We start from the raw sequence: 20015 nt of genomic DNA, 5'->3' as shown, positions 1-20015 counted from the left end.
GGCAAATGCTTCATCCAGGTCCTGAGATTTCCAATTACAGCCGTCTATAGGGCACTGTAGAACTGGCATTGTAAATTAACTGTGGTTAAGCTGTTAGTTGAGTATCAGTCATAAATGAGAGTCAACATCTTCCTAGGTTTATATCTTTAATAATAAGGATGACTGATACCTGAAATATATATATACACAGTACATTAGTAAATGATTAGTTAGAAACTGGCTGGGAATCTCTGGTCAGTCGACGAAATAAGGCTAAATTAATAACCATGTTTAAAATTCATACAAATCAAGTACCTGAGTACTTGAGCAATATTATTCCTCCCGTAACAAAAAATGTCTCAATATATCACACAAGAAATAGCGAAAATTATAGTGTTCCAATCAGCAGATTAGAACTTTACAAAAAATCTTTTGTACCTGACACCATTCGGAAATGGAATTCTCTCAAATTAGAAGTTAGGGAAGCAACGTCTCTCAACATATTCAAGAAAAACATTACTGAAAGTATTCCTCAACCTCCAAAATATTTTTCATTTGGTAAACGCACTATTAATATTTTACATACCAAGTTGAGACACAACTGTATTTTGAATTATGATCTGTATAGAAGAAACATTATTGAATCACCCAATTGTATTTGTGGTCAAAAGGAGGATGTTTATCACTTTTTCTTTGTATGCAAGAATTATGTAAATGCAAGAAACAATCTTTTTGAATTACTTTTTAATAGGCTTGATGAAACAATTTTAATTAACTCACATTTGCTTCTTTGGGGTAGTGACAATTTGTCTTACAATACAAACTGCTTTATTTTTTCAGCAGTTCAAAAGTTTATTAATGAGTCTGGAAGATTTAATAATTAAATTCCTTTTTGCTTTTGTTTTCTATACTGTATATTAACGTTATCTACTATATATTTGCAATTACTTTGTAAATGTATGTCTATGAATTTAATTATTATAAAGTCAATAACTATAAGTAACATGTAATATTACATGTACTATGACAATTGTATATATTGTATGTATTATCATTAGGAGAGGAACTTGTAAGTTGCAAGAACTTGTTTCCGATCCTTTTGTGTTACTTACACAATAAAATATGTTCAAATCAAATCATCTCTGATTAAAGCATAACATCTCGTTTAAAATAGTTTTGAAAGAGATGTATGCTTCGAAGCTTTCATAGGATAGGCCTAATACAAACCGGTAGGGGACGTGTATTGCTTATGCAATACTCTCACAATGCTTGTTAGATAATTTAAAACACAATTCCTACCTCCCTCCCTCCCTCCCCAAACCAAAAAGGTTACTTTTGCCTTACCCCTGGGATTTCACTGTGATGTTAACTTGAAAATTTTTCAAATCATTGATCACAAAAGAAACACCTATACATGTATTTCTCTCTAAAGGAATTTTTCTTTATATTTTAAATTGAATGTAAAATTGTATCCCCAAAAGATACACAATCCATCACTCGCTTCCTATTTTAGTATTCAAGCTTCCTTTCACGTGAATCTGTTGGTGGTACATGTATGTGACGCCTCCATGTTGTGACGTACTTTTTATCGAAATAAACAATAAAATCAAATATATATAATTTTATGAATAGTTTCCTTCCCACAATGGTCAACTGTATAGCTAACAGCGTAGCGCAGTGGGTTTAAGGGTTCTCATGAGTTCGAATGCCGATATGGATTTTATATTATTTTTTACCTCTCCAAAAATTTTAAAAAAATTTTTTGGTTAAATATCGTGAAATTTGAAAACTCTAAACCGATGAAAGTTTTTTTTTTAATTGTAATGTACTTTAATCCATATCAATATCAGCATGTATCCCTGCCTCCGTTTCTTATTTTTTGCTTTCCAAATTTGTCTCAAACTCACATCAAAAATTAAGCATTCAATGCTAAAAAGATTATTTTTCAGTACCTTATATAAACCGGTACGTTGAGAAAAAAAAGTTAAAAGGGTTTTCCTTTAAGACGCTTTGTTAAAAGTTGCATCCGTCCTTTGGTATCAAAATTGGTCTGGTTTCACGATTCTAAAAATTGAATACACATTATATTAAAAGCTTTCATTATATTGACATATGAAAGATCTGTAGTTTTTTTTAGAAGGGTTCGGTAAATTTGAATGTACAGTAAGAGTTTAATGAGGATCAACTATATCTCGATGTAGAAGTTTGCCCTTCTGTTGCCCTATTATTGGTCCAGTGTCATGTTTTTAACAACTTACAATCTAGCCTTAATCAGGATGCTGGCATGGTAAATCACAAATTGGAGCATTGCTCTATAAAGATATCTAGAAGAATTAACATTCTTTAGTTAAAGATAAATATTTCCCTATGCATGTGTGTTCCGGGGGGGGGGGGGGGGGGGCATAATTTGAATAAATCAAAATGTACAATGGATATATAACATATTTTAATATTTTTTTTAATCTCTACTCTCTTTAAAGGTCTTGCCCATTATTTTAACAAGGATGTATCTCATACTTCTTATATTCTGAAATGCAAGAAATTTTCAAACAGTCACACGGACAACCAAGTTACAGTTTAAGTTTACTTGAATTTGATCAATTCATTTTTTTTTTCAGCAAGATCAGGTCAAGATCATTATCCTAAAATAAAGTCAAACGATAACAAATAACGATGCGCCGTATATAGTTATTCATGTTGCACAACTTAATTTATTTTACGATAAAATAAACTGTCGCTTCTAAAATGAAATGATAAGACCAGACAATGTCCATCAGCTTACAGTACAAAAATAAAATAAATATCCGAACCAAAATCTATATTTTGAGCCCGCGGTTCTTTATTATTTATAAGATTTTGAAGATATTTCCAATTAAATTTTGATTATTTTCCAATGCTTTTAAATTTTATATATTTCTGATTTTTAATACATTATGAATACTTAATTCATATAAATATAAATTGATAAAAAAGCAAATATATTAACAATTGAATAGGAGAGAAGATACAGACTTTTAAAAAAAAAATTTACACGAAATCCTGCATGATTGCTACTGTTTAAGAAATGTTGATTGAATTTATAAACATATTATAATTTTGAATGGCAAAATCTTGTAATATTTTCTACGAAAGTGTTCAAAAAATTCTTCACTGTAAACTTTATTTTCTATATCTATGCAAAGTTGTACAATTATAAAAAAGAAATAAAGATGTGATGTCTTTTAATTTCCAAACATCACAATCTACATGTAATTGGTATTTATTCGAATATATACTTTTAATATTAAGTAAAAAACCATACAAGACGCCTTCCTGAAAACCCCCGTTATTGAGAAAGTTATGTGCCAAGTTTGGTTGAAGTTTGAGCAGTAGTTTTTGATAAGGTTTCGAAATTTTGAATGGACGCTCAGATTGATGGACGCTTGACAAAAATTGATCAGAAAAACTGACTGAAACTTTCTATGCATAGTTAAAAAATTATAATTATTTTACGAAATACACAAAATTGTAAGAAGATAAAGGTAAAGTAAATCAACTACGATTTACATGTACAGTTCACCTCGTAAAAAAAAAAAGAATCGTCTAACCAAAAAAAGTCCAGGGTGGCTCTATATCATTATTTCTATCTTTTTCAATTTAGAATAAAAGGTAGTATTTTGTTTGTAACTTGCTTAACAAATGTATGTAGAGGACACCATTTTAGATTTTCCAAACTGGCTTATTTGCTCAACCTCCGATCGTTACTCACAACCTTTATGTGTACACGTATTCTTTACTTTTGCTCTATTTATCTTCTTATAAACCTTGTTAATTTGACATAAGAAGTTAAATTTAAGATACGTGGTTACGATTTTGACCACATTCTATTTTTCTGCTTTTACTATTCACAACGCTTTAGAAGTGCATTTCTAATGGTCATATAAAATTTGAGTCAGTAAAAGTCAGTAAAATACAGGGCGCACAAATCATGAAAACAAGGCTCGTGTCCTGTTTTTGTTTAGATTGGTTCGTTAGACCAGAAAAAAAGACTTTGATCCGTGCGTGTACGGGTTGATCGGACATTTACGAAAAAGATACATCGACACACCGTATTGTTGGCATTTTCATAACCAAGCTTTCAGCCTACAATAATGCTATTAAATCCACTACACACTGCTTAGTTAGAAAAATTTAACTGTGTGACAGGCTTTCACCACAGTACGTAGTTAAGTTAACAGTTTATAAGTGTAATAATGCCTCCCATGTACCCGTAATGCAGAATCGTTCCGAAACGATTTTGATAATACAAATACGTGTAAATTTTCATTGGAAATATGCAATATATTCTGTTCATGAAAGAAAAACGGGAGATAACTCTAACACAGTGTATTTACTAAGAAAAATCCCGAGAGTTCCGAATGTCAACATGGTGTGTAGTTTGATCTGAGTAAAAATTGTTGGTGAAAAAGTGTTGAGTTACTCAATGATATGAATTAAATTTTAGATGAAAGGTATTTACAGCTCAAAATGGTTTGCTATGAATAATTTGACAGATATTTTCAAAGCAACTTCACTGATTTTCTCCAAAATCGTTTCGGAACGTTTCTGAGTTTAACCATGCAAATGTAATAGTGTGGAAACATAAACATAAACAAAAATAAGAGCCTCCAGTGATTTAGCGAGAATGTAATGCGCATGCGCAAGATTTTAAAATCCAAAAATTCCAGATGATTTCCGGATTTTTTAAAAAGGAATTTTCGTTGATTATTAATAAGCGAAGCTTGATTGAGAAAACATAAAAACAAATTGGTAATCTTCAAGTACAAATAATATATAAAATATTTAAAACAAAAGAGAGTATTCTTCCAATTTATCGGTATTAAAGGCCAAAAATTCGAGTCTATTATGTTCATGTAGTAGTATAGATAGATGGTTGGATATCGACAGAAATTAATTACATAACATGAAAAAGTGCGTGTCACAAGTGAATGTTAATAAATTTTGTAAAAAAGAAAAAAAAATCATGTAAACTATGGCTATCATAATTGTTACAATATGATCTATGTTTTCTATAATTTTCAATTTGAATAATTCTTTCTTATCATTTTGAGTGGGGTTTATTTATTATTATTATTTATTGTATAATATTTGTTAATGTTTTTTTTCCATTTTTATATAATTTAATATTTTCTTCTCTTATTCTTTATCGTATGCATTGCAGCAATATATAAGTTATTTCTTTTTTCATTTAATGATATATTGTTTTTAATATTTGTTAAATTGTTGATAAACAAACAAAAAATTGCCGATGTGAAATTGAAATACATTTCATACAAACGTAAAAATTGAATATATTCAATTGCATATTGAATTATTACCTGTTTTGAGTATGGCAAAACATTATAGAGACTGTTTTCATTTATTGTAGGCTTGTGATCAAAACAACAACAACAAAAACAGGTTTAAATTGTAATACCACGACTGTGAAAAAGGGACCATAAAAGAAGTCTTTAACAGGAAAGTAATCTTGAAAATCAGATTTTCTTAAAGACTGGCGTAATATTTAGGTATGGAGTCGTATGAACTTTAAAAGAAAATTAATCAAGTCTTACAAGTTTATTGTAATGATGTTTTGAAAAGTATAAATATACTTATATCAATTGACTATTGGTTATAAAATTAAATTGAAAAGCAAATTTTTAACAGAAAAAACATATTTGGGAGTATTTGAATTTATAGAAGTCTTATGCTTAGTTTTAAATGTATAGCGTGATAAAAAAAAATTAAGGAGATTTACAAAAAATTTTAGTAAAAAAGGGAGTTAAGCAATAATAATTACAACGCGATGTTACAGGTATATAACAGGTACATGGATGTAATTTGATTTGCAGGAATCGGTTTCATAAATAAGATTTTAATTTCATTTACACTTAATTTCATTTCACACTTTTTACCTGTTGTCGTTCTTTTTGGGCTGTTTTCTTGCTTGGAATATGGTTATTAAAGAAATAACTTTTAGTTTTCAAACATCAGAAAAGACACCAAAACTGCATCTACAACATGCGGTATTTTTAACTTCAAAATATATAATTTTTTGGCTTTCAGCAAAATTATAAAGATTGTTGAAATTAAATGTATTACATTAAAATTAAAGAAATCTGAAGCGAAAAAGAAATAAAATGCGCAAATTAATTATAATTTACAACAACAAAGACAGGTTCCCTCACTTCATATTTTAAAAAAAGCCCGAGGTCTAAAGTGTACTAGTATAACACTTCTCATCTTTCTAAACAAGAATTACCTTAATCCAGTATAGTTCTTCCGTAAATCTAGGGATTAGACCTCGGCAGAGGAAGTAGTTTAATTCTTCCCATAAACCTGTAATCAAATTTAGCAAATTAAAACGGATTGCTCGGTTCCACATCAACAACCGTAGCTGTGTAGAATCTAAACACGGGTTCCTTCCGGTTCGTTCGATTTCCAAACCTCTTGAAAAAGGTAGAACTCTATCCCGGATATTATCTGAGTCGGAAAAGAAAAAAAACAATATTGAATCTGTTTTCCTTTTTAATGATTTAAACTGGTTGTACCTTAAGTATCAAGAGCCCATCGTTTGTCAATGATGGCGTCTTAATCGGATACCGCTTAAGTTTCCCGCCTCGCTTTCCCCGGGAAGGAGTCGAGAAATCGCCAATATCCCGTGACCATATTGCTTCAGGTGTGCTAAATTAATCTGGGAGCCCCGCCTTCTATTTGTTGCTTTCACACCTCGGTGTTGATGTCTTTTCCATTTGATTCAGGAGCGATGTCTTCACGCATCACTCTCCTTTCACATCAATGTCGCCGCCCTTTCTCTCTGATTGGCATAGCCAGTGTCTCTTTTGACCAAGATAAAACATTTTTTTTCTAAATAAAAACACGGTTACAAGTGTTTCTTCCTCTCTTAGGTATTTCTTTTTTATGCGATGATAGTACTAACATAACACGACAACAACAGTCGGTGGATTTCTGGGGAGAGTGAAACAACACGGAACAAACTCCCAAAACATTGAAGACATCTCATGTACAGGGCTCATAGTCCGATATCCAACTGCCATGTTTTCCTACCATCTTGCAGCCCTTGGCCTGATGCCGTCGTTTCAGATGGAAGGTATATAATTATTAATTTTATACTAAAAATGAGTAAATTTTAAAGCTTATCTGAGATTTGTTTTTATGCAAGTCATCTAAATATTGAAAGAATGGGGAATGGACTTATATATATATATATATAATTTTTTCCTTTTCTCAAACCGAAAAAAAAGAATTCAGATTGAACATGCTGGATGCTGTATTTTCTACAAAAATTTTCTGTTATCATAATTATATTGATATAGATACAAATAATGCATGTACCAATTAAGGCTTTGCATATTTTTTTAGCAAAAGTAGAAAGTTTGAAAGTACTACGAATATTACAAAACGTATATAAGTATGGCTACATATCGAAGGTGTAAATATTTTGCATCGACATTTATTAAAAAAAAAATTGAAATGAGAATTAAGAAGGCTTGATTAAAGTGATCTGTAAACATTTAATTACGTTGTAAGAATAGTAATATACGAGGTAGAAATTGGTCAATGCCAGGTACGGCCGTTCAAATCTGATTGGTTCTGTGAAATTCTACCATGGCTTAATGAATTAATGTTATAGATTATAGGATGTGAAATTAACCATTAACCAAAGGTCACTCGGTACAATATAAGGAGTTCTCAAAGATCTATATCAAGATCATTTCCCTGTTTTGTTTATGAAATTGAGCTTTTATTCATTTTATCAGAATTTGGAATTTATCAAAAACAAATTAATATGATTATTAGTTTTTGTCATAATGTTTGTATTCAAAATTTAAAAAACCTGATTACGTAGTTTGAAGTAAAAATGAATTTTTATTTAAAATTCAATTTCAAATCAAAGTCATAATAAGTGGATAATAGAGGGATCTTATTTAAAGGCCGTCACCAGGCCTGTTGGGTGAGGGGTCGATCCAGCCGTGCCTTTCCTGGGCGGGTTGTTTAATATATCTTCTCACGTTTGTAAACAAGTTACATGTTGGGGGTAAAAATTATCATTGTCAAGTTCTGTTCATTTCTTGGGCGGTTGAACTTAAAAGAGCAAGAGGTGAGTTTGTAGGTAACCCGCATTACATCAGAGAAAATACCTCTCCCCCAGGACATGAAAAACTCGCTCAAATCAAATTCAGGTACATGTCCCGTGAAATCGCAAATTAGTCATTTGTCACAAGCTGGAATAAATTTATTTTACCTGGATAGATTTAATAAAACGAAATCACTTTCAAAGTTTGGTGAAAGCTGGAGATGAATGTACTCGAAAATTGCCGAACATCTCGAGCAAAGAAGCAAGTCGGTTCTAAAGCTACGATTATATAAATGAGGAATAATGACAACTTTTGATAACAGAAATATTTTCAAAATTTGAAAAAAACAAAACAAAAGCACGAAACATTTTTTTCTTCTGAACAAATATTTCCGTATAACTCTATGGTTTTGAGTGAAAATAAACTAAAAATGAGAAGAACTGACGGTTATTTTTTGTTTTTGATTTTTTAAAAATGTTTCCGTCGATGGAGAGACTTTATAAAATGACAATTGTATATCACTGTATCTATCCTTTCTTCCCTTTTCCTAAGCGAGAAGTATAAAACATGTTTAAAACTCTTCAAGGGCAAAGACTTCGTAACGGTAAATTACGGTTTCACAATGGTACTCAATGTTTTCTTAATCGCCATAAAGTTCCTTCCTTGGTATTCATTAATTAGCGATTAATCACCGAATCGCAAGCTTGGATGAAACGACCCGATCCTGCGCTTTGACCATCGGTAAGCGTCTGCAGATTTCTATCAATCCCAAGACCCCGGGAAGATGGGCCCGGGACGCGAGTTTAATTACTTTGATGTACGCTTGCAGTTTCTGCGGACACCTTTGCTCCTAACTCAACCACTTGGACAACCTTTTAATTGTTAGGTATATTTTATGGCTCGGACTTCATTAAATGTTTGATTTGCAGTGATGAGGGAGAGACGGCCCACTAATAAGAAATTTGATAGTACATAACAGGGAAGTCCGCCGCACTGGCCAAGCCCTTGCTGCGATTGTTTTTCGGTAAATTATTCATGAGGGAAATTTGCATATAATTGGGGTAGGGTGTATTGCTGGTCACATTCTAACGACATTGTTACACCTCGTTCTTTGCTTGATCTAAGAAGTACAAACTAAGACCCCCAAAATGCAAATGCCTCAGAGAGCGGAAAATTACTATTACTATTCGAATTATCCGAATTATCAACACGAGTATAGTACATGTACCATGGATTATAACAAAATGGAGACAGAAGCGTTAATTAAAGGTTTGTTTTACGTGTATTTTGTGAAACAGTTCTTAGGACAAACGGGAAAAGGTCTGGTCTTGAATTCTTTTTGATTTTTAAAAACATTTTTATTATCAAATTTTATTTTATATATCGATTCTTTAACAGTTCATTCTTTTATTTATACGTTTAGAAGTTTAAAAGTTGGTTGTTATCTAATCCTTAAAATCAGAGACATGATATTTTTTATATTTATGGCTTTGATAAAATGGAAAGCATGGAGCCAAAAATTATTTAAAATTTTAATATCAATACCGACAAATGAATATGTTTTTACGCTTAATACATGTAATAGGTTTTCTTCAAATGTAACATTTGCTACAAAAGAATATAATTGCATCAAGTTCTCATAAAATGTTTAGATGTTTATTTCATCAAAGATATCAATAAGTTTTGAAGGAGAATATTGATACCCTTTTAACCTCCAGCCAATCCGATCCTACTTTAATGAAAACATGTTTCATCATTGCCTTCAGATTATTTGAATAGTGCTTTTACATAAACCGAGCCGAATCTATTTCACGCAGGTTTCTTTCTTTACAAAAACTTTTAGTTCCGTATATATGAGGGTGAAACAGCTGTTGCAAACACGAGGTTTTAACGGTGTTGTAATCAAAGACATAGTACGGTCATTCACATAGAAGTCATCAAAAATAAGTTTAGCAAAGGTTTTCATCTATAATGAAACATTTCGTTCCAGAATGGTTTTTTTCTTATACGTAAGCTAAAGCTCTGTTTCAACTCTCACTCAGCGTTCTTCAAATAACTTTAAAGTCGTTGGTAAAAAACATAAAGTTTTGATAATAATAACATAAGAACATAAATTATCTTTTGGATAATTTCTGTCGCATTCTGATTACAAATTCGAAATAGAAATAACACATATGATTTGAATTTCTAAAGGGTATATTTTTTTTTAGTATGTAATAAAAACCAGACCGATGACTGTATATAATATAACACTGTACATGGAATAGTATTTGTAATTTACTTAAAGAAATGGATTATTTTAAGAGTGATACATGTACATAAAAAATATAAGGGATTTCTATGATAAAATTAAATATATTAGCAATATCTGATTTCAATTGCCATGATGCTCATCTTTTTACGGTTGGTCTATTAAACGTGATGATTTAACGCGGAAAATTTATCATTATTACATATTTTAAAAAAAATGTAAATTTCTCGGAATCTTTAAAGTTTCCAAATCGTGAAGTAAAAATATCGCACTTTATTTTCGGTACATATACACATATATTTAGGATCTGTAAAGTCTATACTGTTCTGTTTTCATTCTTAGATGACATAAACCTTATAAAAGAAATAATTTGTATTTTAAGGGCAAGGAAGAGTGAACCAGCTGGGAGGAGTGTTTATTAACGGCAGACCCCTTCCGAACCACATTCGTCTGAAAATCGTAGAATTAGCGGCCCAAGGTGTACGGCCTTGTGTCATAAGCAGGCAGTTACGAGTGTCACATGGCTGTGTGAGCAAAATTCTACAGAGATATCAGGAAACAGGAAGCATCCGCCCCGGCGTCATCGGAGGAAGCAAACCCCGGGTAGCCACCCCGGAAGTAGAGAAAAAAATCGAGCAGTACAAACGTGAAAATCCCGGAATATTCAGCTGGGAAATTAGAGACCGGTTGTTGAAGGAGGGTATTTGTGACAGATCGTCCGTCCCGAGTGTGAGTTCCATTAGCAGAGTTCTAAGAAGCAAGTTTCAAAATGTCGGCAGCGACTCTGAAGACGAAGAGCCCAGGCCAAGCGATGACATCAGCGTAAACGACAATGAAAAATCTAGCAAGTACAGCATTGACGGGTTGTTGGCAGACGACAAAAGCGAAAAGTCGGAGGACGGTAAGATAATCCTAATATATTATATCATAACTAACTCTCTCTCTCCTCCTCCTCCTTCTTCTTCTTCTTCTTCTTCTTTTTCTTCTTCTTCTTCTTGCCTTCTCAACTTCCTCAAATATCAGAAAATAACTTTTTTGTTAAATAAAATGCATATTTATTGTATTCAGCAATATGTGACAGTGAATAAAAGAAGCAATTGAAAAACATGTTGAATGAAATAGTTATATCCTTCAACATCAAAAGTTAAAATGAGAGATAAAATCCAACTTGTACCTAAGAGCAATTCATAATATCTATAAGATATTTTGCAATAATTGCATGAAATTATTTTTTTCGATTCAATATTGCGTTGATATTTCAGACATTAATATTATTCTTTCAAACGCTGTAAAGACATCGTGTATTGAGTGTTAACAAGATATCTTTTCAATTTTTAATATTTTTTTGAAAAAAATCAAACGGCAAAATAAATTAAATCTTTACATACTAGTAACTTAATGGTGGTAACGAAACATCTTTCTAAAGATATAGATAAACTGATCACTTGGTGTTTTTATTATGAATTGATTTAAAAAGTTGTAATCAAAATTAAATTACACGCAAAAGAAATCACGCGCTGCGGTTGTTAACAACGATAGAACAAATAGATGAACCTTGTCACAATGTTTTGGTTAGGATCCCGTAGATATCCAGGGGTGTTAAATCAAGACACACAGCCGTGTGAACAATGTTATCCAAACACTCTCGGGGGTCAGAGATAAAAATCACTCTGCTTACAAAGTATTTCTTGGCTCTGATTATTTCAGATTACTGATTTCATGCCCCTAATTATCTGATAAGATCGCTCTACGACCAGTCTTATAGTATCTATTCCTTATTCCGACCGTGGCTAAATTATAATTTTGTAATACTAATAAACATCACTCTTGGTCACCAAATGCTGACATATTTTCATTTCAAAGGGATAATTCGCTAATTTTGGGATTTATATAGATAGACACGCTTATCTATAAAATATTCTGAAAAAAATCATTTTTATACTGTAGAATATAATTTCAATATTTCGGCTTAATTTGACTTCTGTGAATTCTGTTTAATGTTGCTTTTTTTTCAAAGTTAAATTTTTTCTTAATACCTGGTATATGTTAAAATTTACTTCTTTAGAAAAAAGGACATTTAAGTAAAAATCTAGCATGAAAATAACAAAATACAACACATCCCAAAAACATATTAAAAGGTAAATTATTTTTAGATACACAGGTACACATTATGATACAGTGATCAAATCTCTACACGCATTTTTTCTGCACAATTTAAGAATAAAACGGAGGAATTTTGTTTACTAAAGTTGTTTGACAGTTCTAAACAATCCCAATTCACACGTAGTCCTTCGTCTGTCAAATACAATCCTTATCTATTTCTCATTTGCATAGTTAATTCAAAATGCGCTACCAATCAATTATGATGATACCGTGATGCAACTGAAAGCAGGCCAAATTTTCTATCTCCCGTAAATAAATTGGAACCGTTTGGAAGTTTTTATTATATGCGAATATATCTGTATTATCTACTTTATAAATAACCTCATTCTATAACCTCTGTTAACTTTTTTTTTCACTTAGGGGCATATCACAGTATGATATGATGCCTTTAGGTAAATATCAAGCTGTTTTAAATATTTTAAAATAAAAAACGCTAAACTTTAGAAGAATAGCCACCGCATTGGTATAAAGGGAGCACAATAAATTCTAAAAGAAGTCGCGCGGAGGACTTAACATCTTGATTGGCTTTGAAGTAAATTGACTTGATCCAATCGATTTCTGCTGGGGCCAGGGAGTGTAAAATTAAAACTGCATGACGTCACGTTCATGCCGCGCGTGCTGTCAGTGTTGAAGATCCCCACGGAAACTGACCATCTGGGTTATGGCTAATTAACGGAATTATTTCTCTTGAACTTGTTAATTTCATGCATAATTCACCTGTCGTTTACTACTAGTATCATTTTATCCAAAAAAAAAACTTACCGATGCACTTAAATGTAGGTACGATTTCAGAATATTTTGCGTGATTTTAAAGCATAAATTGTTTTTAACGGAATTATTCCGTAATATGTTACAAGCATTTGGCGTTAAAATACAAAATCATACTTAAATGTAAGTGGCGAGGCCACTACTTTCTTTGTTTAATATATCAATGCACTTTTTAATATGTTTAATGCAATGAAAGCTTTTAAATTGATTTTTACCGAATTAATTCTGTTCATGATAAAAGAATATAGCTTTGAAAATGCGTTATTTATTTATAATAAACTTTTAGAAATGGGTGAAAGCAATATCGAATATTTATGTTCTCTTAATAAGTCGGATATTTATTTTTATTTTATGGGTGGGGTTTCCTCAATATCAGCTAAGCTGGAGTTCCTTTCTCTGTCTAAAGAGGAAGTTATAGATCATTTTGTTGAGACAAAAGAAAATATTGTGTTTGTTTACTTTACAGAGGTTGAAACAAACTCGTGTGCGGTCGAGTGAAATTAAATGTCGATGTGGGATTCCGTTATTTTCGCATGTCCAGACGACCGGAAATCGGGCAGTCGTCTGGTGTGGTCAAATCAAAGGAACCATTTTAATCATTTCATGTCTTTGTCTTCTTACGATATTTCCTTAGAGATAACCATGCGTTTGTTAATTGATTTAAGACCAAAATTTAAAAAATTATAATTTAACTCAAAATTAAATATAAAAGTGTGCATATGTGTTTTAAAACAGCATGTATTTGAATTAAATCAATTTTATTTTAGAAGCATTTTATTCAAGTATATATGAATAATTTGAATTGGATTGAACAGCAGGCAATCGTTGAAATTTTAAAATACACTAGTTATGCCCACAGAAATTCTTTTCTTCGTAACTTTTGAGTGATTTTCAATATTAAATAAATTCAGTAATATGACTTTTTAAGATAGATGGAAGGTCGTTTTTCGGAGGGAATGGGGTTGATCTAAAGCAAAAAATGATTTCCCATGAAATTGAATTGATAAAGTCTGTTTTTCACAAAGTACCCCATTAAGAACCACGCAGAAAATTGAATTCATGGTTCGGACATTTCCATCTGCAATCTTTGACCTCAGATGTCTTTATGGGCTTATAAATGCATCGGATAGATTAGAAATACATCATTTATTTTCAAAACATCAGAAAAAGACATCGAAATTTCACGCTGTTTCTAATACTATGGTGGAAAATTCACTAATATGGGTGAATAATTTCCTAACAAAATGCACAAAGCTTGCAATTTCAATTTTAAAGATTAATGATTTTTCATCTTCAAATTCTGTTATTGATCACACCTGGGTATCAGAGGATATCACTTTCTTAAGTGGTTTATGACAGTTGTTAATATGACCCGAGGGAACCCGAACACGACCTTACGGTGTGGTGGGTATCACATCAATGATCCCGCCCGATGGGGTTCCAAATGATGACTTTTTATGGGAAAACGAACACTTTTTTCTGTTTTTCAAATACGAGGACAAAAAAATCAAAGTGAAAAAAGATTAAAGCATCCTAGTGTGATTTAGAAATATTACAGTTTTATTTTCACAGGGGATGCGAGAGTACGATTGTTGACGAATTATTTCGTATGAGGAAATTAGAAAAGCCATCTGCTTTTTCTAATCTCGTACCCCGCTAATTTTCGACAAGAATCGCACAACCCTTAAAAAATCTGAATCAAGTTCTTGTTTACTAAAATTATTGTTGATAGGAAAATGGCAATAACTTGAAAATTTCCTGGCAATAATATACAATTATACATAATATTTCCGACTGAACTCCCCATCTAATAAGCGTCCAATATAGAAAGAAAGTCTCTTTATATCACACGAGACGCTGCCTGCTGCGAGATTTCAAACGTCTTCCGTACGATTGCCTTAATCCCGCTCTACCTCAAGGTTGTCCCCAATAACCCAGCCCAAAATCAAGAGAAATGTATAGAAATGACAAAGAAAGTCATAAAACTGATGATTTGTGGATTAACTGTTGGCTAACGAAATAGATTGACAATGCTCAATACCCTCTATAATCAATCTTCTGCTGGCCGCAGCGCAATAGCGTGCATGCGCAGTAATATGAAAAAAATCGAACCAACACAACATTATTCGCCACGTAATGAAACAAACCGGATTCTGTTGTCACACCCATTATTTGTATAATACATGTATCAAGATCACGGACACAAATGCGGTTGCATAGTTTTACCCCCAAAATGTCTACACAAGACACATTAGACACTTTTGAAGAAGATAATGATTTTCTTTAAAAAAAAAAAAAAAAAGGAAGTGAAAAGAATTTGAAAACTTATTTTACAATTTTTTTAATTTCGTCTTACATTGTTTATAAAAATTTTAGACATTCATAAAATGCATTAATTTAAAATATGTAGTTCGTTAATGTATCCATAAATGATTTATTTGACAGAAAATAAATTTTGTTTAATAAATTAAACATAACAATTAAAACTTTTAGAAATACATCTTAAATGCAAACGGAATATATCGCATAAATATACGAGTGATTTATTATCACCTAATCGTTCTTTAAAGATGCATTGGACACCTGAAACCTTACATCTTTTAATGTGATAAAGCATGTCAAAATATTCTACTGTACAAACACTCTAAATATTCCTCACTGATTAAATGAAAATATAACGGCAAAAATAGAATAATAATGTACTATTTAAAATTGCATCGCTATGCAGTTTTTCTTCATATGTATTTAATCTTTTTTTTTTTAAATAACAAAATGTTATTGCCTCTTTTATTTGTATGATTTTTTTTGTGTCCAATGGATGTATGGCTAAAATAACTAAAATTAATCATATTTACTTTTTTGTTTTCAGAAGAATCTGATTGCGACTCTGAACCCGGACTATCTGTCAAAAGGAAGCAAAGGCGCAGTCGGACTACTTTCACGGCGGAACAATTGGAAGAGCTAGAACGGGCATTTGAAAGGACACACTATCCGGATATATATACGAGAGAAGAATTAGCACAGAGAACAAAATTGACCGAGGCTCGAGTACAAGTCTGGTTCAGTAATAGAAGAGCTAGATGGCGTAAACAAATGGGAAGTAACCAGATTTCAGCCATAAACAGCATTCTCCATCTGCCACAAGGGGGCGCTTCTTCATACCTTCTACACGAGACCACTCCCAGTTACCCTCTTCCTTCAGTCTCAGGTTCGTCTCCTCACAGAAATTCATTCAAAATTACTTGTATGGCTTAAGTTTAAAATTACATTCTTTTGAACAAATGTCGTCTGCTTTATTTTTGCAGACACACTTTGGCATCGGAACTCCATGACGCATCACCTCCAGAATTTCAGTTCCCTGAAAACCAACGACAGTGCTTACGCTGGCTTGATGGAGAATTACTTGTCCCACGCCTCTCAGGTAGGGCCATGCTTCCTCCAAAATGTTCAGTTCTAGTTTATTATGCTGATATTTATACTTACCAAAATTCACACCAATTCAAATACCGTGAAATCATCAATTTGTACTCATGGGGACTTAATTTCCGTGCAATTCGCATGAACGTTAGATTTATTATCCCTAACGAACAATGAAATAGATTCTTTTGTTTAAAAAAATAAATTCACAAGTTAAAGGAACCTAAACAACATTTTTAACGATTTCACGATGTTTTCAATTTATTTTATGTGATCACAAAGTTGCATTTATTTTGCGGTAGTTGACGGTCATTTTTGCATCAATCCCGAACGTTATACAAGTTGTATTATAATTATAATTCGACTTTTAGATGCACAACTTAACAAATCCTACCGACTCCCTGGCGAGCAATTGGTGTTCACCTGTGACGTCATCAGTATCCGCTCTTGCTTATCAAACAACAACCAATCATTTCAACCCCCATGGGTATGGAGATGTCACCAAATCTACACTTCATCCATATAATTCTCATATAGCTTCTGGTAAGTAATTTAGTTAAGTAATAGTTACAACGTTCAAATTACTGAAATTGAAGTAGAATATAAGGCTATCCGAATTGCTTGTCCGAATTCAAAGAGACAGTGCAACATCCCAAACTGCGGAATGAAATATTTATTTGTTTTGTTGATCATTTTTAATCAGATCAATTGTTGAAGTTACTATTGTAAACAAAAACCTTTTAGTTAAGTTAAATGTTTGTTCGTATCATGTTTATTAATCCTGATTTCTTTGATTGTTTTAGTTTCCAGTGCTGAGAGATGTGCTATTGACGAAAGTCTCGTGGCGTTGCGAATGAAGTCTCGCGAACATTCAGCAGCTCTAAGTTTAATGCAGGTGACGGATAATAAAATGTCGGCGTCATTTTAACCATCCCTCATTCTTCAACAGCAGGACAGACCTTCCGTCCGAGTACCAGAGAGAGAGAGAGAGAGAGAGAGAGAGAGAGAGAGAGAGAGTGGGTGTTTATCTAATTATCTTAATGTAATCATTAACTTCACTTACCCTGGGCAAACCATGAACATTGATGTTTGGATGTCATTTAATTAAGCTTTTATATCTATGTCCATGTAACTAACACTAGGAAAGTAGTTTTATGTTTGTTTTATTTGAATTGCCTAGATAAATCAATGCAAAAAGTTTTGCCTACTTTGTATCATCTCTTAATGTATGACCTTATAAAACGTGTATTGATGAGTAAAACAAAATCCGGTATACTTCAAAACATCTTAATATTCATTTTAAGTACACTCTCTCTCTCTCTCTCTCTCTCTCTCTCTCTCTCTCTCTCTCTCTCTCTTGTATTACGACCATTGCTGTTTAACATCCTGGTGTTAACATTTTTACATTTAGCATTTTTGATTAATGAGCAATTATTTAAAAAAACAAAAAAAATCAAGCTGGTGCATGAATGGATTCATGTTAGATCCATGTTTCACTCCCCCAGGATTGAAAATTGAGATTAAAATAGATTGAAACTCCATAACAAGTACATAATATGTACTGTACCTCAAGTTCTCGTTTTCACGTGGATCCTTAGTCTTACATTTAACCCACATTTGTTTTATGAGTGTTGTAATTACAGAAGCTAATGCTAAGATATTTAAAAAAGAAACAATTAACTTAATTGTTGGTTGGGCTTATACAAACTGTAGAATTTTTATTTTTTTTTTTCAATGATAAAAAAAAACTAAATCAAATGTGAATTCCAACGCATTTATGACACAAAAGGCCACCTATATTGGTTATTTTGTGGCGTAAAAATGAAATAATACGAGAAAAATTCGGAACAAAAAGCACCTTTTAGTATGATCCATGTTAAATGGATTGAAAAAAGGCGCATCAAAGCGCGTAACAAAATGAAATATAAATCAATTCAACGCAATTTAGTTCACTGGGCTTATCTCGTTAATCACCTGAAATTTCCGCATAATTTCAGCACAAAATCTAAATATTATTGCAAAAGCGAAGATGATTGGATTTCAAGCAACTTTATTGCCATTTACATATGTAAATCGTGCGGTTGCGATCAGGGAAAACTGAATATGAAAACATGGCGTGGTCATAAAAAAAATTCATTTCGGTATCATCAAAGAGAATGTCCTCTTCTCAATGTAATACGTTAAGTATGCACTGCTTAACGCGTCATTTTTGTTTTTCATCTGATGTTGTCCAAATATGCTGTTGCCACAAGTACAAGATATTACAACGTTAATACACGTACGAGTAAAATATTAAACGTGAGATAAATATTAACTTTATGCAAGTTTTTGTATGTATCCAAATTGTTCGATGGTAATACACGAAAAGCTTCCTTATTTCAAATTGTTAATTATTAATTCAAAAGAGAACTCGCACCCCCCCCCCCACACACAAACACAAAATATAAAAAGACTGACATGACCGTAGTTTTTGCATACAATCTTTTATCTTTTTCCCTGAGATATGTCAATGCCAGGCTCTTGTGTGTTCTTGATTTTTTTTGAAGGGGTGGGGATATTGTCAAAGTAGTTTGACGCGATATTTACGAGATTTCAGACATCTAATTAACACATTGTCTCTTTCCTATGATATTTCAAATGCTCTATTGCCACTAAAAATCAAGATCAACAGCAATTATCGCTGTTCTTTTACTTATCAAACAAATTAAACTACAAAGATTACCAGTACATTTGAACTGAGCGGATGAAGACATATACATCATACATGTAATTATCAATGTTTGATACGATATTCAACAATTATATCATTCGGTTTCAGCTTTAAAAAAGAAGCAGTCAAAATCTGTGCACTATCTTTATAAAAAAAATCGTTTATCCTCAGTTTATAATTCATAATATATAAATAGTACTTGTTTGGGAGGGTAACAGCTGTTATCCTCCCAAAAAAGTACTATTTATTTTGTTATACTGAATGTCTTAATTTTTAAGAAAATTTTACTGCTTTTATTTAGGAATAACGTGAATTCTACAGTGAACCGTACGCGCATAATTTTCGCGCATGTAACATTTTTTAATGTTACCCGTTGCTAAGTGCGTTGCTAACGCTGAGGGTAATAGAAAATATTATTAACTGCGTCTTAACCAATCAGATTTCAGTATTTAACATGAAAGTATAACAATATAAGTTATTTTTTAATTTACGTGCATTTACATGTTGTTGAGAGTCAGTGATGAAATTCAGAACATAGAGTTATCGCACCTTTGGCGAGAGGCCAACGGTCTCAAAGTTGCTTCTAGAATCAATTAAGGAGGCTGGATAG

The 20015-nt window shown here is 32.1% G+C and overlaps 1 protein-coding gene across 2 annotated transcripts; it reads left to right on the top strand.

Annotated features, from left to right (window-relative positions):
- The first annotated feature begins 6972 nt into the window (after positions 1-6972).
- On the top strand, positions 6973-17886 carry LOC105326492 (paired box protein Pax-7). Of its 2 annotated transcripts, none has more exons than XM_011426559.4 (6): positions 6973-7108; positions 10730-11248; positions 16148-16486; positions 16584-16699; positions 17067-17238; positions 17499-17886. In XM_011426559.4, exons 1-6 carry the CDS (start codon positions 7054-7056, stop codon positions 17621-17623), a joined length of 1326 nt encoding a protein of 441 aa, XP_011424861.3. In that variant the 5' UTR covers positions 6973-7053; the 3' UTR covers positions 17624-17886. The 2 variants fall into 2 exon arrangements, with proteins under 2 accessions (XP_011424861.3, XP_011424860.3); XM_011426558.4 differs by lacking the exon at positions 6973-7108 and adding an exon at positions 9174-9365.
- The last annotated feature ends 2129 nt before the right edge of the window (positions 17887-20015 follow it).

The sequence above is a fragment of the Magallana gigas genome, chromosome 3 (genome assembly GCF_963853765.1).
Source record: "Magallana gigas chromosome 3, xbMagGiga1.1, whole genome shotgun sequence".
Taxonomy (NCBI): Eukaryota; Metazoa; Mollusca; class Bivalvia; order Ostreida; family Ostreidae; genus Magallana; species Magallana gigas.
The sequence above is the reverse complement of the archived record's forward strand: the minus strand, read 5'-3'. Positions and strand labels throughout refer to the sequence as shown.

Coding starts and splice junctions, on each gene's coding strand:
- LOC105326492 (XM_011426558.4), top strand. CDS start 9,245: ATGCAAATGCCTCAGAGAGCGGAAAATTACTATTACTATTCGAATTAT. Junction 11,249..16,147: donor AAGCGAAAAGTCGGAGGACG/GTAAGATAATCC, acceptor TTTTGTTTTCAG/AAGAATCTGATTGCGACTCT. Junction 16,487..16,583: donor CCCTCTTCCTTCAGTCTCAG/GTTCGTCTCCTC, acceptor TTATTTTTGCAG/ACACACTTTGGCATCGGAAC.